The sequence below is a fragment of the Mobula birostris genome, chromosome 15 (genome assembly GCF_030028105.1).
Source record: "Mobula birostris isolate sMobBir1 chromosome 15, sMobBir1.hap1, whole genome shotgun sequence".
NCBI lineage: Eukaryota > Metazoa > Chordata > Chondrichthyes > Myliobatiformes > Myliobatidae > Mobula > Mobula birostris.
The window spans coordinates 24,403,103-24,425,157 of record NC_092384.1 but is presented as its reverse complement, the minus strand read 5'-3'; the positions used below and the strand labels follow the sequence as shown (position 1 = coordinate 24,425,157).

The 22,055-nt window shown below is 44.1% G+C and overlaps 1 protein-coding gene across 4 annotated transcripts in view; it reads left to right on the top strand.

Annotated features, from left to right (window-relative positions):
* Positions 1-22,055, top strand: part of cpne2 (copine II) — a 275,831-nt gene that overhangs the window by 72,772 nt on the left and 181,004 nt on the right. For all 4 annotated transcript variants that reach the window (XM_072279463.1, XM_072279464.1, XM_072279461.1 and 1 more), the window contains 2 exons: positions 6,001-6,090; positions 7,997-8,095. In XM_072279463.1, coding sequence (XP_072135564.1) covers positions 6,001-6,090; positions 7,997-8,095 — 189 coding nt within the window. The remainder of the gene's footprint in view (positions 1-6,000; positions 6,091-7,996; positions 8,096-22,055) is intronic.

Here is a 22,055-nt window from a genome sequence, read left to right as displayed (position 1 = left end):
TTTTGGCCACTATTACATCTGGGAGATTGTTTGTGTCTTCCCCAGTGAAGACAGATCCAAAGTACCTGTTCAACTTGTCTGCCATTTCCTTGTTCCCCATAATAAATTCACCCGCTTCTGTCTTCAAGGGCCCAATTTTGGTTGTAACTATCTTTTTCCTTTTCACATACCTAAAGAAGCTTTTACTATCCTCCTTTATATTCTTGGCTAGTTTAGCTTCGTATCTCATTTTTTCTCCATGTATTGCCTTTTTAGTTACCTTCTGTTGCTCTTTAAAAGCTTCCCAATCCTCCGGCTTCCCACTCGTCTTTGCTATGTTATACTTCTCTTTTATTTTTATACTGTCCATTACTTCCCTTGTCAGCCACGGCCTCCCCTTACTCCCCTTAGGATCTTTCTTCCTCTTTGGAATGAACTGATCCTGCACCTTCCGCATTATTCCCAGAAACACTTGCCATTGCTGTTCCACTGTCATCCCTGCTAGGGTATTGTTCCATTGAATTTTGGCCAGCTCCTCCCTCATAGCACCATAGTTCCCTTTGTTCAACTGTAATACTGACACTTCCAAGTTTCCCTTCTCCCTCTCAAATTATAGATTAAAACTTATCATATTATGGTCACTACCTCCTAATGGCTCCTTTACGTCGAGGTCCCTGATCAAATCCGGTTCATTGCACAACACTAGATCTAGAATTGCCTTCTCTCTGGTAGGCTCCAGTACAAGCTGTTCTAAGAATCCATCTTGGAGGGACTCCACAAACTCCCTTTCTTGGGGTCCAGCACCAACCTGATTCCTCCAGTCTACCTGCATGTTGAAATCCCCCATAACAACTGTAGCATTACCTTTGCGACATGCCAATTTTAACTCTTGTTTCAACTTACACCCTACATCCAGACTACTGTTTGGGGGCGTATAGATAACTCCCATTAGGGTCTTTCTACCCTTAGAATTTCTCAGTTCTATCCATACTGACTCTACGTCTCCTGATTCTATGTCCCCCCTCGCAAGGGGCTGAATATCATTCCTCACCAACAGAGCCACCGCACCCCCTCTGCCCATCAGTCTGTCCTTTCGATAGGACGTATACCTTGAATATTCATTTCCCAGGCCCTGTCCACTTGAAGCCATGTCTCTGTTATTCCCACAACATCATACTTACCAATTTCCAGCTGTGCCTCAAGCTCATCCACTTTATTTCTTATACTCCGTGCATTCATATACAATACTTTTAATTCATTACTCTCCTGACCTCCCATATCAGTTCCTATTTCACTTGGCCATACTGTACGATCCCTTCTTGAGCTTTCTGCTCTGTTGATTCTGCTGTCATTCTTAACTTTTCTTATTCTCACTTTCCCTTTATCTCCATTCTTATGTTTCCAGTTCGTCCCCTCCCTCCCCCCCGCTACTTAGTTTAAACACACCCGTGTTGCAGAGGCAAATCTGGCTGCCAGAATGCTGGTGCCCCACTTATTAAGGTGCAACCCGTCCCTTTTGTACAAATCATCCTTACCCCGAAACATACACTGGTCTCTCTGGGTTGAGAGCTGCCCTGATGGGAGCCCTCTAATGCTACACTTGGCCTCCCAAACACTCACAACGCCTGCTTTGGGCAAGAATCATCTGCAGTATCGACAGGCCAGGAAGCATTGCCTGGGTGTCTGTTGGATGCTGTGGGTCACCACTGTGCACGACCAGGATGGTCAACACACTAGCACAGCAGAAGATCTCAGCTTCTGTCACCTGCAGTGAGTCTCCGAAGGTCCTTTACATTTTGCTTTTCAGTGAACGCAGGGTATAGTGCAATTATAATTTCTAGGCACAGAAGACTAACTTGTTTTTTTTTCAGCAAAATCCCACTTTGAATCAGATGAGTTGCAGGAAATCAGCACCCGGCTCTGCAGTGTGGAGTATGGGGGGGGGGGTATCGTAGTGTTGAGCCAAATTGCATTTGGAAGCAGGGATCAAAAGAAGGATGTAAATCAGACCTGACTTACCGAACTGCACAAGCTTCCCTTACACACACAACATAGAACATTACAGCACAGTACAGGCCCTTCAACCGAGAATGTTGTGCCGAACTTGTAGTCTACTCTAAAATCAATCCAACCCTTCCATCCTACGTAGCCCTCCATTTTTTATTTCATCCATGTGCCCATCTAACAGTTTATTTAAATGTTCTTCATGTACCTACCACTCTGTTTTTTAAAAAAAATTCTGACATTCCTTTCCTCTTTACTCCAATCTCCTTAAATTTATATCCCCTCATATTAGCTATTTCTACCTTAGGAAATAGATCCACTTAATCTATGCCTCCTGACATCTTGTACACCTCTCATCCTCCTGTGCTCCAAAGAGAAGAGCCTTAACTTGCTCAACCTACCGTCTAAGACATGCCCTCTAATCCAGGCAGCTTCCTGGTAAATCTTCTCCATCCTTCCTACAATGAGGCAACCAGGAGTGAGCATGACGCTCCACGCGGTCTAACCAGGGTCTTATAGAGCTGCAAATTACCTCCTGGCTCCTGAACTCAATTCCCCGACCAATAAGAGCCGACACACCATACGCTGCCTTAACAACCCTGGCAGCTTTGACGGGTCGCTGGAGGAGGATCTCACGATCCTCTGTTTCACCACGCTGCTAATTTGCTTGCTTTGAGAGGTAGTGTCTTCACATGACATCATGTGCATATGGAACAAGTGATTGTGGCAGGTAGGATACCACTAGGATAGAAAAGGTTTAGAGGGTTAGGCGCCAAATGCAGGCAAGTGGGACTAACTGAGTAAGCGTCTTGACAGCACGGATGGGGTGCGGTGACGAGGGGTCTATTTCTCTGCGCCTGGAGGAAAATGACTGTCATCACTTCAACAGCTCAGGCTAGAGCATAAGCCAGGACTTTCCGGGGTTTTCTAAATGCTCCTTCGAGTGAATTTGCTGGCATTTACTGAATGAGCTATTATTACACTGCTTAGTGCTTCATCCACTGCAAAGAGTATACACGCAATCCTATTAACTGTGGCAATAACGAGCATCATGTGCTGCTGCCAAATTGCCCATACTGAGGAGGGAACAATAATTGCTTATATATTTTAAATGTGCCAATTACAAGCGTACCTGGTTACAATTTCTGTCCTGTTAGACACGCATGATATAAAATCCTTTTTAAAATCACAGCTTGTGTGGAGAGGTTTTTCTGCATATGAATCATTTCATTGTTTTCTGGTTCTGTTGTAAAGGTCAAGTGTGACAATTCTCATTTTAGTGCAACTCTATTTTTACATTGCTTCTCTCTGTCGTCTTCATCTGAAGGAAATAAATGAACTCATATTTATGAGAGGAATTGTCAATAAGTGGGAAAATGATTCCAGTCTTGCCCGATGTGCCTGTCCTCCCCTCCTCATGACTCTTGCATCGACAGCTAGGATTGCCCAAGCGGGTTACTGGATATTCCTGTGATATTAATTGAGGATGATGTTTGGCAGCGTGACTGTCTGCACTTTGAAGATGATGACGTTTGCAGTTTTACTATTAAACATTTGCTTGCTTTGAATGGAATGAATAACTTGCAGAGTGAAACTGGCCTGAGCCAGAAAACTTAGTTGTTCTTACTTTCCTTTCCCACACCCACTATCATCAAGATTACTGAATGAGTTTGTCTGTAGGTGCTGGATTGTGGTCGATTTCAACCCATGCATTGACTTGTGCTGCTTTGGGTGGAGTCTTCAGAACTAGTGATAAGATTTAACCCAGGTTGTCTGGGCTGGACTTGAACCCATGTTTTCAGGCAAACCTGAATTGAGTAAAACTATGGGGACTGCTGCGGACCTTTGATTAAAAAATCCAATTGTGTTGATGCCTTGACAATTTAGACCCTTCTGAATCTTCACTGGATATTGTTCAATGTCAGGGTTGTTATCACTGACAGAGATTCAGAATTTTATTTTTTTTTTACAGTAGCAGTGCAGTGCAAGATGTAAAAATCAAGTTACAAAATAAATTGTGCAAATAATAACAATAATAACTTCATGAACTGTTCAAAAATCTAATGGTGGAGGGGAAGAATCTGTTCCTAAAATGCTGAGTTCCAACACTTGGCCAAAGCACTTAGATAGAATTTTCCACACTGAGAATGAGATTTGGAATAATCAGCGTTGGTATTTAAGAGGTGTGAGCATAGTGAGTCCAGACTGAAGCATGTTTCAAGCTGAGGACAGCACATCAGGAAGGACTGACCTTTCAAGAAAACTAAACTCTGTTGTCAGATTCAGTTAGAAAGCAGGTTTGGTTTATTATATTAACAAAGGCAAAAAGAAGCCTGGTCATTACGCAGTAGAAATTGTCAATGCAGCTGGCGCCGCACTGGCTGCCTATTGCACTTTTGAATCTGTATTCCACTTTACTGATTTCACTGATAAATGGTCAGGGTGTATTGTCACAGATACTTCTGCCACCCAAGACTGGCTTCTACTCCCACTGTGAGTTACACTTCAAAGATTTCCTTAATGGTTTAGCCTTAAAATCTGCAATAAATGTGATCCTTTGACAGAAACCAGCTTTGCTGTTAAGACCATAATCGAGTTGATTCTGGCTGATTTATTATCCCTCTCAAGCATATTATCTGGCCCATTCCCCAAACCTTTGACGCCCTTGGCGGGGGGGGGGGGCCTCTAGGATTTCCGAAAGGGCTGACAACTATACCTTGTGTTCTGGGGCCTAAGTTGTCACTGCTGCACCTTTGATGTGGTTATCAGTACCAGCTCCAAACCCAAGATCTGAACAGAAGAATGAAATTTATTCTGCTGCATTGTCTCAACACCTGGGCACACTACAATCATGTATTGAGTCCAACAGGTAGGCCTTCACTTTGCACTTGTTAATTGTAGTAATGCAAAATTCACATCCTTTTTTCAATATTCTCCTCTCCTGCTGCCTGTAACATCTGGTTTTACAGATGTTACATGTTCTTCAGTGTCTTGCCCAACTGGCAAATTATTTCAGGATTAGTTTTATGACTGATGTTGGCAGCCTATTGGACTGGAAGGGCATGGCTGCCAAGCTTAATTACATCTTCTCACATTTGTCTGTGAAAGTGCAGTTCCAGGAGAGGTTACCTACCAGCATTCAGAAGCTTTCCCTTTTTAACTCCATGTTGTTGGTCTGTCTTCCTCCTCCATTCTCTGTGGACACCCCCCCCCCCCAGTAGTAGTTATTTCATTTATTTGGAGGTACAGCACAGTAACCGGCACTCCTGGTCCAATGAGCCTGTGCCCCTCATTTACACCCACGTGGCCCATTAGCATTCTGTGCAATCTTTGGAGTGTGAGAAGAGACCAGATCACCCAGAGGAAACGCAGGTGGTCACAGGGAGAACATAGAAACACCTTACAGACAGTGGGGTAATTGAACTGAGGCTGCTAACACTGTAATAGCCTGAAGCTAGCCGCTACTCTACCATGCCAGCCAACGTCAGCGAAATCGGCACAGATTGCAGACTAGGCCGCCTGAAATGTCAACTGTGCTTTTCCCGTTGGTGCTGCCTGGCCTGCTGATTTCCTCCAGCATTTTGTGTGTGTTGCTCTGATTTCCAGCATCTGCAGGTTTTCTCTTGTAGGTAATAAAGGTTGATTGTTGGTTATGTACAGTAAAGTGTGTGCGTGTGTGTGTGTGTGTGAGAGAGAGAAATCAGTGGGGCCAAATCTCAGAAGCAAGGCCTTGGTGTCTGCTGCTGTGTGTTTACTGCATGGAGAAGATGATAGCTTCTTATCCTGAGACTCAAGATTCAGGCAGTCTGAACCAAAAAGCTCAGCTGTGACTAGGTTCAATTCAGTGGATAATCTAGTTAACTCAGAATACTCCTCATAATGCGACTTTTAAAATTTTATTCACTGGCTCATCTGAAATTAAGAACAGCCGGACCAACTTCATAGAAACCCTGTGGAAGAGGCTGATCGTGGCCGTGGGTTGTACAGTTGCCTGCAATTCTCTCATTGGTTTTCCAGGTTATAAAGAATACTCTTGATCCCATCTGGAAGCCTTTCGGCATGCCACTTGTGTCCTTGTGTGATGGTCATATGGACAAAAACATAAAGGTAATTTGAAACTTCACAATAGCAATCTTTAAACTTGCATTCGTTTTGATGTGTTTACTTATGAGACATGCAGTGGTGTGCAAGATAAAAACGCTGCAGGTCAGTTTTTACATAGCTCTGTTTTGATAGATTTTATGCTATTTCTAGATACCTCAGTGTGTTGTTTCTTGTAAATTATTCCCTGTGTCTGGTCCACCAGATTGCAATTCTTTTTCTGTTTGAAGTTAGAATAGCCTTGTACCTACCTGTCCTTGCAGAATGATACAGGACAGAAGAGAACCAACTGGACCACCGGCCCAAGGCCAGGTCTTTGAAAGAGCTGCTCAATTGCTCCTAGATCTCTGCTCTTTCCCCATAGCCCTGCACTTGCCCTCAGTGGCTGCTTTATTAGGTATGCCTGTGCACTCTGTTAATGCAAAATATCTGATCATGTGGCAACAATTCAATGCATAAAAGCATGCAGGCATGGTCAAGAGGTTCAGTTGTTGTTCAGACCAGGCATCAAAATGGGGAAGAAATGTGATCTTCTGAGTGACTTTGACCATGGGATGACTGTTGGTGCCAGACGGGGTGGCCTGAGTATATCAGAAACTGCTGATCTCCTGGGATTTTCACGCACAACAGTCTGTAGAGTTTACAGAGAAGGGTGTGAAAAACAAAACATCCAGTGAGCGGCAGTTCAGTGGGTGAAAAAGCCGCCTTAAGAAGAGAGGTCAGATGATAAAGACCAGATTGCTTCAAGCTGACAGGATAGCCACAGTAACTCAAATAACCACACGTTACAACACAGCGTGTGGAAGAGTATCTCTGAATGCACCACATGTCGAACCTTGAAGTGGTTAGGCTGCAGCAGCAGAAGATCATGAACATACACTCAGTGGCCACTTTATTAGGTACAGGAGGCCCTTGATAAAGTGGTTACTGAGTATGTGTATGTATCCTTCATGAATTTGTCTCGCTCCCCCATTCATCTGTAAGGGCACAGCTGTATCTGTATCTACTACCTTCTACCCAGCCCAGTACAGATTCTTCATTGCACAGGCAAGAATTCTCCTCACCTCTCCTATTGTTCTTACAAGCAACTGTGTTCGCCGGTGACTGCTCCTCCTGATGTTGGGAAAGATTTCCCTTTGGTTATTTCAACATCATCACCTTCACATGGCTTTACCTCCCAGAGCTCAAAATAAACAAGGGTGTTCTCTTTGCCCTACATAACCAGTTCTTTGAGGGCAAGTGACTACAGCATCACCCAGACATGCCATTGTCCAGACAGGTAATTGGGTCACGTGAGGGGTATAACAATGCAGCCCTGGTACCAATTGATCTTTTCCTAGGTTTGCTGCTGGTGAAAATAACAATAGGGTAGAATAGCCACTGGACATTATAAGTGTACGTCTCTTGTCATCTATTTAATTATTCCTAGTTTGCTGTTCTCTTGTGGAACTGAGTTAGAAATAGTATCTGCAAATTGTGTTGTCTTGATTCCATTTTAGCTGTTCAGTTAATAATATGTGCTCTGCACATTGATGTCATGCATGCAGAATGCAAGAGGGGACGGATAACAACATTAGGGTGAATCATGGTAGCAGGTTCCCAGTTCAGTTTCCCCACACTGACCAGACACCCATTTACACGAATCACATAGTTACTAAGCACAGAAACAAAATTGGTGAGGCATCATCAGAAAATCTGTGCCTTCACTGCAATTCATGCCCAAGTCATAAATGTGCTATTTATGATTTTTTTTTAAAAAAGGCACATGTGAGTTTTCTTCAGTCCAATTTCTATGTTTGAGTGATAGTTACTTGAAGCACCTTCTGCTCATCACCACCATAGGCCAGAATCCAAATCAATGCCTGCTGATCAGTTGACTTGCGCAAGTGTTAATCTGCCATTCTTGTTCCAGGTTCTCTGCTACGATTATGATAATGACGGAGGACATGACTTTATCGGAGAGTGCGAGACCACGGTGGCCAAGATGTCTGAAGCAGGTGACTCGGGAGAGGTACATAGTCAGTTCTGCCTAAATGTTTACTGATGCCTTGAAATTCTGTAAGGGGATTGGAGTTCTGCAATGCTATCCTGTGACTGTACTCCTTATACAAAGTCAGATGGCATTTGTGATGCGAACACTGTCAAACTTGCAATGTGCAATTAAATCATGCTTGCCTGGGGATTTTTTGATTAGCAGTTCATGGGCTACAACGTAAGTGAAGAGGTTATTGACTTCAGGTAGTTGTAGCAACGTGGGGTTTGGTTTTGGGATCTCTGACTGATCACTGTGATGTGATCTAGCTACTTTTCCTAATTCTCTGGTCCTCTCATTGCATTCCATTTTTCTCCTGGATTCGAAAAGCCACATTTCCGAATTACATTTCCTCATGTAACGGGGCAGAAGAGCGGTTTCTGTGGAACTGCATTCTGTGTCCCCATCAATTGTCCACGCAGAGCAAGCCAACTCTTGGTATTGAGTTGCTGATCATCAGTGTTCTTGTTGATTTTTACGATTACGGGAGCTAAGCTGTCAAATCCCAAATATGGCTCATTTTCCCTGTTGCATTAAGTGATAAGGTGTTGGGTTATTTGTTTGATTCCCTCTCTCCCCTGCAGAGCTGCAAAAAAATTTTTTTTTTTCGCCGTTTTAGTTTTCTAACTTCTAAGTTCCCATTTTCGCTTTTGTGCTTGTATTGTCCCAAGTACTTTCTCTTTGACCTGACGGTTCTGGTAATGTCTGAAGCTTTGCTGGGTCAACATCCATGCCCTCTGAGGTTACCGAGTAAGTCACTGTATTGCACCATTTCTCCTGTGTTGAAGCAGAGCAGTAGACAATCAGCCGTCTGTGGGTGCTACAGTAGCATAGTGATTAGCACAATGTCGGCTGTAAGATTCAATTCTCACCAATGTCTGTAAAGAGTTTGTATGTCTCCCTGTGACTGCGTGGGTTTCCTCCACACGCTCCGGTTTCCTCCCATATTCCAAAGACGTGCAGGTTGGAGTAAGTGACTTGTGGGTGTGCCATATAGATACTGGAAGTGTGGCAATACTTGCAGACTGCCCAGTGCTTTCCTTGCTGATTTGATTTGATGCAAATGATACACTTCACTGTATGTTTCAATGCACATTTGACAAATTAAGCCAACCTTCACTTATTTTATAATCCTATAATTAATCTAGTCACCAATTTGAATGTGGAAAATGTTTCTCCCAACCCAGTCGGCCTTGTATTATCCTTGCAAACATTTTGGGGCGGGTCTGACGTAGCCGCAGAATCTTGTTTCGAGCCCTCCATCACGTTTTCTGAATTCAGCCCTGGGTGCCTTCAGCATTAACTCCAGATCACATGTGAAATCTTGTCAAGTTTCCTCCTGAGAACCACTCACAGTTCTGCCCTGGGCAATGAATCTGTTTCCTCCACGATCAGTAACACATGGAGACAGCTCCTTCTTCGGCTGTCCATCGATTTTTCGATGTTGACTGAGGCCTGGGCAAGGTTATATGGAAGACCGGTAGTTGCCCATGCTGCAAGTCTCCCCTCTCCACACCACTGATGTTGTCCAAGGGAAGGGCATTAGGGCCTATACAGCTTGGCACTGGTGTTGTCGCAGAGCAATGTGTGGTTAAGTGCCTTGCTCAAGGACAACACGTTGCCTCAGCTGAGGCTTGAACTAGCGGCCTTCAGATTACTAGACCAACGCCTTAACCACTTGGCCACGTGCCACACAATATATGGAGACAGCACTGGAAGTAAGAAGGGTGCAAACAGTGTTCTGGATGGGATACTTCTAATGTCGATTGCCAGCACCACTGCAGACCAAGATGGCTGGACTCTGATGTGCACAGCACATATCACCACAGGGTCGCTGGGCATTATTATTTATCTCCTCCCTTCTGCCATAATGTTATGAATGAGATTTGCTAATTACTGCACAATATTGAATTCCATTAGCACATTCTCAACAAAAAGCCGCAATGGACACACAGCATTTGAGCCTGGGCTACTACGTGGCCAATAATAGTCACATCACGTAAGGGCATAGCAACGACCCTCTCCCAGAAGTGGATCTTGTCACCTACTTCAGATATTTGGCACTATTTACCATATTGCCCCCTCCCACTGTCAATCCAGTGAGTCACCATTGACCAAAAATTCAATGGACCATTATGGACTGAAGAATTACAATGGTGAGGCTTAATTTTCTTGCTTTGAGTACAAAGGATTGCACTGTGTAAAGCAACCCTTCAATAATTTCAAACTGCCTAAAGCAATTCTGGGTGCCTTTCCAATTGACCAGCTTTGATATGGTGCCAATTCTGGTGAATATATAATTTCACAAGCGATTCTTCAGACACTGGAAATCCAAAGTAACATGTTCAAAGTACTAAAGCATCTCAGCAGGTCAAGCAGCATCTATGGAAGGGAATTAACAATCGACATTTTTGGCTGAGATCCTTCATCAGGACTTCAGACGATATAGGATATCCTCTTGAAATTTGACTCATTATGAAAATAGACCCCATAACTGATTGGTTCCTTATAATTTTATCAACAGCTCTTGATTCTTGCCTTTATTTATTCAATTGAAGTGCTCTTTCTAGATCTAGGAATAAGTTGCCATGTATTTATTCTCTGGAGAGCAGGTAGAATTCTGAATGACTGATCTAGATTTGTGACTGCTCTCTTTGATATCCTGAGCTATTTGTTCAAATTATTATCATAAATACAGATCGTTAAACAGGAGCCTTGCCAAAATATTCTGCTAGAAAGTGTTCATCCTTTCTCTTCTTTTCCTGACTCTACATTGTAAGGCTCCCAGTGCCCATTTTTTAAATGTACTTGACCCAAGCCAACAGTAGGAGACAGAGAATGAGGTGGTCCCGAGTCTGATTGGTGATTTGGATGTCACAACTTGGGTTAAACAGCGCCCGGCTAAGATGTGGCAGAATTCATTAGGCTTCTTGCCGATGATCTCTATTGCATCAGCCCTGTGGTAACAAGAGAATGAGACGGGTAGAGGGAGAAATAGAGGGACAGCAGAATGAGTGGTAAAGAGAGAACAGGGAAGGACTGAGATGGAGGGTTAGAGTGGTGGAGGAAGCGAAAGAAGGCCATGGGTAAGAGAACAGTAGCAACACAGAGACAAAAGTTGTAGAGCAGGGGTTCTCAACCTGCTGGCTATGGACCCTCAGTTAATGGTAGGTGTTACGTTTTGTGACTTCAAAACACTAACTTGATTGTAAGGAAGAAACAGGAGTCTGAAGTGTGGGTCTGACTTTGAGTTTACTTTCAGTGAGGCACGCACATATCACTTGGTAGCATGATAACATGTACAGCTAACATATTTATACATTTACCCTGTAATTAAACAAACTAAAATGTTTAATCAACCAATATTTATACAAGATTACTCAGATATTTTTGAAATATTAAATACACAACAGTAGGAGTCTATGGCATTAAAAAAGGTTGAGAGCCTACTGTAGAGGTACAGGGACAGAGGGAGAGGTACAGAGGGTGAGAAAGGGACTTAGAGGGACAGAGGATGACAATGACGATTAAAAAGAAACAGAGAAAGAAGACTGATGGGAATGGGCATATCAGTTTTGAACTCTTTGTTGAATAGTCTTTCAGAGCTTAATGTTTGCCCCAGAGATGCTGCCACTAGAGTGGAAGGGCTAATAATGCCTACAAGCTGGAGCCTGTTGGCTTTGTGGCTGGAGTGTAAGAGCAGACCTACCACAGAGTATGCTTTCATTTGTGGAGGCTAGGACCTCGACGGAAACCTCTTGATCATGAAAATAAGGCACCTCTTGATGAAAATGAGATCTGGCAAAGAGCTTTTTTAAAAACTTTTATCGGTGATTAATTTTTTTTTGGATTCAGAAATGATCACAATTAGCAGGAAAATGTTTAAAGTGTTCAAAAATCCCCTTCCAGCAAATACCTGCACTTACAGGGTTTAAAGTGAATGGATTCACGCCTACTTTAAAGGGATTTTGGATTTAAGTTTCAGACTAATTTGTGGAGAAGTACTGAAGTTCGGAAATAAACCTACAGTTATGACGAATGGCCATATTGTACATGATTCATCATTGTATTCAGTTCAGCGCAGTGAGCTGTAGTCTCACAGCAGACAAACGTCTCCCTGTATTTAAAACCCCAGCTCCAACATGCCGGGACATGCATCACATCCGAAACCATTGCGCGATGCACCACGTCTCCACCGTGCAGCTGCCACAGCACCCCAGGATGGGAGTTAATAAAGTATAAAAACTGGGGAAGGTGGGAGGCATTATGTATTGCAGCCGTTCAAGCACACGCACATTGGCAAAGAGTGTAAATATATTCTAATGTTGTTTGCATGCTACTGAGGTAAGTGCTTTGTAACACAGTGAAAAATAAATATTGCTTCTTCGTGTAGAAAAGAATCTATTCTGTAACCTTAAAGCATCTGACGTGTACAGATGCAGTTACCATGGTAAATTCTAGCTCCCTTACAACTCTCTTCAAAAACCCATTCATTCACTTTCTGGGTATTATTGAGTATTTTCTGAATTGTGATCCTGAGCCACAGCATGTCAGATCACAGTGCACAAAATACATGTTTAAAAATAATATGCCTGCGCGTGACTCAACTGCTCCTGCTTGGGTTGGCTGCCGTGTGGGAGCCAGTTTCCTTCAGTGTTTCTCTCTGACGTTGCTTTCGTGCTAGTGCATTTACTTGCAATGGAGATGGGTTTGCTCGGGGCTACCCAAGGACCATGTAATTCTGTTGGAGAAAATAAGGTAAAGGAAAGAGAGGTTTACATTCACTGCAGCAGGCATCAAACTTTTTATATGTTTATTGAGATTCAGTGTGGACTGCGCCCTTCCAGCCCTTTGAGCCACACCGCCCAGTAACCCACAATTTAACCCTTGCCTAACCACGGGACAATTTACAATGACCAATTAACCTACCAATTGGTAGGTCTCTGGACTGTAGGAGAAAACCAGAGCACGTGGAGGAGACCCACGTGGTCACGGGGAGAACGTACAAACTTCTTACAAGTAGTGGCAGGAACAGAACCCGGGTCACCTACACTGTAAGGCGTTGTGCTAACCACTACATTACCATGAAGCGGTACAGCAGTGCAGTGGTTAGCGCAACGCTTTACAGTACAGGTTTACCTTGAGTGCAATACCCACACTAATGGTGGGAAAAATAAACTTATAAATACTACCAGGATGTCTTAAGAGCATCTACAGAATCTCTTGTGTTACCAAACCCCTGAGAGCCTGCAGAGGGACTTGGATAGTTTAGGGAAATGGGCAAAGAAGTGGCAAATGTATGGTCATGCACTTTGGTGGAAGAAATAAACGGGCAGACTATTATTTAGATGGGGAGAGAATTCAAAATGCAGAGATGCAAAGGAGCTTGGAAATCCTTGTGCAAAATAGCCTAAAGGTTAACGTCCAGGCTGAGTCAGTTGTGGAAAAAGACGAATGCAATGTTGGCATTCATTTCTAGAGGTATAGAATATAAGAGACCACACTTGGAGTATTGTGTGCAGTTTTGGGTTCCTTATTTTAGAAAGGATACACTGACATTGGAGAGGGTTCAGAGAAGATTCACGAGAATGATTCCAGGAATAAGAGGGTTACCATATGAGAAACGTCTGGCAACTCTTGGGCTGTATTCCCTGGAGTTCAGGAGAATGAGGGGGGATCTCATAGAGACATTCTGAATGTTAAAAGGCCTGAACAGATTAGATATGGCAAAGTTATTTCTTATGGTTGGGGATTCTAGGACAAGAGGGTACGACTGAAGGACATCCTTTTAGAACAGAAATATGGAGAAATTACTTTAGTCAGAGGGTGGTAAATCTGTGGAATTTGTTGCCACGACGGCTGTGGAGGCCAAGTCATTAAGTGTATTTAAGGCAGAGATAGATAGGTTCTTGATTAGCCAGGGCATCAAAGGGTATGGGGTGAAAGCAGGGGAGTGGGGATGACTGGAAGAATTGAATCAGCCCATGATTGAATGGGGTACAGACTCAATGGGCCAAATGGCCTACTTCTGCTCCTATATCTTTTGGTCTTATCTTTTACTTCCACTCAAGAGAACAAATATGGCCACCCAGAAGATGGACAGCACAGTAATGTAGTGGTTAGTGTAACAGTATTACAGTCCCAGAGACCTGGGTTCAATTCCTACCACCGATGTGAGGACTTTGTATGTTCTCTCCATGACCATGTGAGTTTGCTCCAGGTGCTCTGGTTTCCTCCCATATTCCAAAGACTACAAGTTAGTAGGTTAACTAGTCACATGGGTGGCATGCACCATACTGTGCCTCTAAATTTTAAAAAAAGATTGTCCAAAGGACTGCGGACAATGAAATGTGTTGCTTTGGTTTAGAACAGAAACATCGCAGTTTATGACATAGAAAAGATAGTTGGAAAATTAACACCATAAATAGAGGTGTCTAAAACTAGAGGGCTTGGGTTTAGGCTGAAGAATAAGATATTCAGTGGGATCTAAGAAAGAATCTTTTCACCAGAAGGTGATTGGAATCTGAAAAGCACTGACTGAGAAGGAGGCAGAGTTGCAGCACTGAAGTGGTGTCTAGACAGGCACTTGAATCACTAACATGCAGAGGCAATAGATTTAATGCTCGTAGGTAGATAGGCACTTAATGATTAGTATGGAATAATGGACCAAAATGATGGTTTCTGTGTTTCCCAATGCATGGTGTACATCTCAGTCCATTTTGCTCGCGGTGTGGACATGGGCCCCAGCTATGCCTGCCTCTTTGTTGGCTACACAGAACAGTCCTTGTTCCAAGCCTTCACTGGTAATGCCCTCCAACTCTTTCTCCGCTACATTGATGACTGCATTGGTGCTGCTTCCTGCACCCAGGCTGAGCTCGTCAATTTCATCAACTTTGCCTCCAACTTCCACCCTGCCCTTAAATTCACTTGGTCCATTTCAGCCACCTCCCTCCCCTTTCTTGATCTCTCTGTTTTGATTTCTGAAGGTAACCCGTCAACTGACATCTTTTATAAACCTACCAATTCCCACAGCAATCTTGACTATACCTCTTCCCACCCTATCTCCTGTTTTTTAAAAAAAAATGCTATTCCCTTTTCTCAGTTCCTTCATCTCTGCCACATCTGGATGTCGGAGATGTGCTTCTCCTTTCTCCACTATTGATGCTGCCTTCCGCCACATTTCCTCTGCGTCCCGAACATCCGCAGTCACCCCATCTTCCTTCCCCCTCAACAAGGGTGGCATTCCTCTTGTTCTCATCTACCACGCCATCAGCCTCTGCATCCAACACATCATCCTCCGCAACTTCCGTCACCTCCAAAGGGAACTTAACACTAAACATATCTTTGCCTCCTCACTGCCCTCCACTTTCTGCAGGGATCGATCCCTCCGTGATTCCCTTGTCTACACCTGCCCATTCACCTCCATTCAGGGCCCCAAACACTCCTTCCAGGTGAGGCAGCACTTCACGTGCAGGTCTGCTGGGGTTGTCTATTGAGTCCGATGCTCCCGATGCAGCCTCCTTTACACTGGTGAGACCTGTCGTAAATTAGGGACCACTTTGTTAAGCACCTCCGCTCCGTCCGCCAGATGCAGAACTTCCTAGTGGCCAAACATTTTAATTCCAATTCCCATTACGACAAGTCGGTCCATGACCACCTCTTGTGCCAAGATGGGGTTACCCTCAGGGTGGAGGAACAACACTTTATATTCTTTCTGGGTAATCTCCAATCTGATGGCATGAACATTGATTTCTCCTTCTGGTTTAAAAATAATGTTCCCTCCCTGCCTTCCCCCACCCTTCTATTCCCTATCTGGTACTTCCTACCTGACTATCACTGCCCTCTGGGTCCCTTCCTCCTTCCCTTTCTCCTATGGTCCACTCTCCCCTCCTATCAGATTCTTTTTTTACTCCAGCCCTTTATTTTCCCGCCCACCTGGTTTCACCTATCAACTTATAGTTAGCCTCCTTCCACTCCCCCGGCATCTGGCATCTTCCCCCTTCCTTGTCAGTCCTGAAGAAGGGCTTTGGCAATTTCTAGAGATGCTGCCTGACCTGCTGAGCTCCTCTAGCATCTCAACCCAAGCAAGGCTGCAGGACCGGATGGTGTCAGTACCAGGGTGCTCAAAGCCTGTGCCCCTCAGCTATGTGGAGTACTTCGCCATGTATTCAACCTGAGCCTGAGGCTCCGGAGGGTTCCTGTACTGTGGAAGATGTCCTGCCTCGTCCCTGTGCCAAAGATGCCACGCCCCAGCGGCCTCAATGACTACAGACCGGTGGATTGACCTCCCACGTCATGAAGACCCTGGACAGACTTGTTCTGGAGCTGCTCCAGCCTATGGTCAGGCCACACTTAGATCCCCTCTGGTTCGCGTAGCAGCCCCGACTAGGAGTTGAGGATGCCATCATCTACCTGCTGAACCGTGTCTACGCCCACCTGGACAAGCCAGCGAGCACTGTGACGCTCATGTTTTTTGACTTCTCTAGTGCATTCAACACCATCTGCCCTGCTCTGCTGGGGGAGAAGCTGACAGCGATGCAGGTGGATGCTTCCCTGGTGTCCTGGATTCTTGATTACCTGACTGGCAGACACTGTGTGTCCGAAAGAGTGATCAGCAACACTGGGGCTCCGCAGGGGACTGTCTTGTCTCCCTTTCTGTTCACCATTTACACCTCGGACTTCAACTACTGCACAGAGTCTTGTAATCTTCAGAAGTTTTCTGATGACTCTGCCATAGTTGGATGCATCAGCAAGGGAGATGAGGCTGAGTACAGGGCTACAGTAGGAAACTTTGTCACATGGTGTGAGCAGAATTACCTGCAGCTTAATGTGAAGAAGACTAAGGAGCTAGTGGTAGACCTGAGGAGAGCTAGGTACCGGTGACCCCTGTTTCCATCCAGGGGGTCAGCGTGGACATGGTGGAGGATTACAAATACCTGGCGATACAAATTGACAATAAACTGGACTGGTCAAAGAACACTGAGGCTATCTACAAGAAGGGTCAGAGCCGTCTCTATTTCCTGAGGAGACTGAGATCCTTTAACATCTGCCAGACGATGCTGAGGTTGTTCTACGAGTCTGTGGTGGCCAGTGCTATCATGTTTGCTGTTGTGTGCTGGGGCAGCAGGCTGAGGGTAGCAGACACCAACAGAATCAACAAACTCATTCGTAAGGCCAGTGATGTTGTGGAGATGGAACTGGACTCTCTCACGGTGGTGTCTGAAAAGAGGATGCTGTCCAAGTTGCATGCCATCTTGGACAATGTCTCCCATCCACTACATAATGTACTGGTTGGGCACAGGAGTACATCCAGCCAGAGACTCATTCCACCGAGATGCAACACAAAGCGTCATAGGAAGTCATTCCTGCCTGTGACCATCAAACTTTACAACTCTTCCCTTGGAGGGTCAGACACCCTGAGCCTATAGGCTGGTCCTGGATTTATTTCATAATTTCTTGGCATAATTTACATATTACTATTTAACTATTTATGGTTTTATTACTATTTATTATTTATGGTGCAACTGTAATGAAAACCAATTTCCCCCGGGATCAATAAAGTATGACTATGACTATGACTATGACTATCTTGCTTGTGTTGCTAGGAGTTTACCAGTCTAATGCGATTTCTTAACTCTTATCCAGACTTTAGTTCTCTGCACTCTCACCTCCAAGGCAGTGGTTTGCAGTTCAAATCCTATTCGAGAAGCTTGATCACAGATCTTGCACAGGACGGTATTTGTCAATGTAGAGAGGAGAGCGAGTTTGTAAATCTGGTGGGAGCAAAGGTTATTGGGAATGGTGAGGGTGGAGCGCGGCAAGAGAGGAGTGAGACAGATAGCAGAGGAGTGCCGGGGATGGGGAGTGACGGAGGTGCAGGCACACCCAGCCCTGAGACACGAGGCAAGGCCACTTGGTTCTAAACAGTTGGTTTATTGGTCAGTAGAGAATGTCTCTCTGGTGTTTCCTGCTCCATCGCTTTCCCTTCCCCCTTTTCCCAACTGTAATTCCCCTCTCCCTGCCCCATTCCCATGCTCAGTCCACAACAGAGATCTACATCAGAATCCGGTTTATCATCTATCACATATGTCATGAAATTGCTTGTTTTTTTTGTGGCAGCAGTACAGTGCAATACATAAAAGTAGTACAGTGTGCAAAAGTCCTGGGCAGCCTAGCTATATATTTGAAACCTCAGATACTTGTGCAATACTGTATGTCTTGGGAATGTAGGAGGAAACCAGAGCACCTGGAGGAGAGCCACAGAGTCACAGGGAGAATGTACGAACTCTTCACAATTGGTAGCAGGAATTGAATTCAGGTCGCTAGCACTATGCTAGCTGTTAAAATATCACTGTGCAGATTATTTCTGATATTTATTTAAAGAATGGGCTGGGTAGGAGGCTGGTGTGGACACACTGTCCACTGTACAACACCACTGGCAACACAATAGTTGCTGGTCTTCCAAAGGATTGTAACGCTCCAAAGGGTGTTGGACAACATGAAAGTCATATCAATGCCATGTTACATTTTATTGAGGCAAGTTTTGATTTTTATTTTAATGGTTCAAGAATCACTTATTCACCTTGAGCTGGGCTCAAGTTGGTTGTTCTGTTGATGGCACCATGCTGTGAATGAATTTTAAAACTGGCAGCTGTCTGAATTGATGAATTGAGTTTGTATTTTCATTATGATAGCAACAGGGCAGCATTACATGAGTGTGTGATGTGCTTCTGTCTGCCATTAGTTCAACGGCTCTTCCTGTCCTTCCATTGTTGTCAGTGTTGGGGGGCTGAAACGGTGATTACAAATTAGGAAAAATACAAACTGCACATTTTGTGCAGCAAAGTGTAAGGGCCATCTTGGACATTTTCAATTGAGTACTGCTTGAGATATCACTGTCTTTTACTGTGACAAATAGTCAATGTAACATAACGGATCTGATAATTAGCTGGTAGCATACCAGCTACGAGGTGTAGAACAGAAACACTGTGTATGAGGGTAATTTGGAGGATGTGGTTGACAGTGACTGGGGGGAGGATTCATTTGTACATTTTATTTAGAGCTACACCAATGGAACAAGTCCTTCCAGCCCAACGAGCTTGCACAGCCCTATTACACCCACAGGTAAACCTACTGACCCATACGGGTTCAGAATGTGGGAGCAGCCTAAAGCACCCAGAGGGGACCCACATGGTCACCAGGAGAACACGCAGACAGTGGCCAGAATGAAAGGCGGGTCACTGGCGCAGTAACGCTGTTACGCTAACTGCCCCACTGCCATGCCACCCGAGGTTACTGAATTTCACTGTGTGGCACAAGTCGTAACTTGTTCTCATTGTGACCTTCAGGAAGGAAGTACAGAAGCCTGAAGGCACACACTCAGCGATTCGGGAACAGATTCTTCCCCTCTGCCGTGCAATTTCTGAACAGACATCGAACCCACGAACCTTTTTATTTCTATTTTCACACTATTTATGTAATTTAACTATTTAATATATGTAGTACGTATTTACTGTAATACACATTTTTCCTATAGTTATGTATTGCATTTTATTGCTGCTGCAAAGACGACAAATTTGACAACATATTATTGAACCGGATTCTGATATGTGGCTCACATAAATTCAGATTAATTTATTTATCGTGTGTACAAAATTTGCATTAACAATCCACACAACCTAACACTGGGCTGGGGGCAGCCCACAACTGTCACCACACATTCCAGCATCAACATAGCATGCTCCCAATGCTTGGCAGAACCACACAGAGGCTACAACACAAGCCCATTCCTCACTCCCTCCCACCCATCCATCTAAGCCGGCGCAGACACTGTCCTCCAATCCCAGGATAGGCCGTCTCAGCACCTGACTTGTTAGTGGGCATGTATAAGAGAGGATCACTTACAAGTCCATGAGGCAAGGATGGGATTCCTCTGTTGGGAGACAGTACTGGTTGTGTTTGGCCAAATGTCCTGCTTTTGCATCATAAGTTAGCCTTATGGTGACTCCTGACATTGACTTTCAGGGTGAGTTGCCTCTAATGCATACTGAGTGTGTGTCTGAGGCCTGCTGTTCCCATGGCTACGGGACATCTCCCCTCCATTCCAGCTCCTGGACTACAGTCTCCAGCGTAAATTGTGGAGCCTGCTTTCTCCTGTCACGTACCCCGTGACGGGTTAAAGTTCCAGCAGAAATGGAAAACATTTTGGAGTCCAGTATTGCTATTAACTAATGGTATCTATTAGTAACTAAGCAATACAGAAATACAAACGCAGATATATCAAATAGGTTAGCAATGATTTTATATATATGTAAGTGTGGAAATATATGAAAACCAAGCTTCTTCAAGTCTAGGGATAAATAGATAGTCTTACAATGATGAGTAAAGTTCAGTTCGGTCTGTGGTATTGAGTTGAGTAGTGATAGAGAGAGAGAGGGAGGGAGAGATTTTAGTCTTCAAGTGAGCTGACGCCGTCGATCTTCCTGTTGTCCTCCGAATTCCTTTAGAAGTCACCAACTGTGACCACAACAAAGGGGACCGTTCTTCTGTGGTGGAATTATCAACCCAGGCAAGGGTTGGACACACAAATAACTCCCCATCAGTCACACCCTTTTCACACTGCGAGAGCCACTGATTGATCCGTCTGATCAATCCTCCAAAACCCACTTTTTCTGTGGGCACAACAAAGCTCATTCTGTGTCCAAAACCATGGGTCTGCAGGTCTATCATCTGACCTTCTATATATCTCACTGTGCTGAATACCAACCGTCTCTCAAGTAGCTCCTCCCTTCTCTCCCTGTAAGAACTTACAAGCAGGTAGCGTCCTTATAGAAAGTATAAACAAACATTGAGCAGTCTTCGCCTCTCTCTCTCTCTCTCTCTCTCTCTCTCTCTCTCTCTCTCTCTCTTTCTCTCTCTTTTTAACAAGGTGTCTGTGTTCCACAACTCTCTCTGTCTCTGTCTGTCACATACACACACACACACACACACACACACACTTCATAGGGGTAATTCAGGACCCCGTCACAATCCTAACATGACAAAGTCTACAGGTGCTGGAAATCCAAAACAACACACACAAAATGCTGGATGAACACAGGTCAAGCAGCATCTTTGGAAAAGAATAACCAGTCGACGTTTGGGGCCGAGACCCTTCTCCTGTCCGATGCTCTGTTTTGCCCAAAGTTTCAGAATTAGGTTTATTATCACTGGCATGTGATGTGAAATTTGTTAATTTAGCAGCAGCAGTTCAATGCAATACATAATCTAGCAAAGAGAAAAAATAATAAATAAAATAATAATAAAATAAACAAGTAAATCAATTACGTATATTGAATAGATTTTTTTAAATATGCAAAAACAGAAATACTGTATATTTTTTTAAAAAGTGAGGTAGTGTTCAAAGATTCAATGTCCATTTAGGAATTGGAAGGCAGCGGGGAAGAAGCTATTCCTGAATCAGAAGAAGCAGTTACTTCTAAAGAAACCTCCATTATCAATTGTAGCCACTGCAATCGTCCCTCTTGGCTTAGAACGTGGAACAGCACAGGAGAGGAACAGGACTGCTTTGTTGAGCACCTTCTCTCTGTTCAAACAGGCCCCTCAGCCCACTATCCACCAGCACATGGGCCTATCTCTACTTCCTGCCAGTTCATTTACCTGTCTAAATGCCTCTTTAACATTGCTATCATTCCACAAATCTTAACTTTCTTTTTCTCACCTTAAAGCAAAACCCTCAAGAACTTAAAAATAAGAAGGGAAGAGTCACTCTAGTGGCACTGTATCATAAATTTCACCTTCAAACCCTCCCTTCCCCCCTCCCCCCCCATAGTCAGTGGGAACTTGAGGAGGAAATGTTAGATAAATTGCTCATAGTTGGAAGAATTACATGATTGCATTAGTGGGAGGTATTAATTTCCCCAGTAATGACTGGGTGACC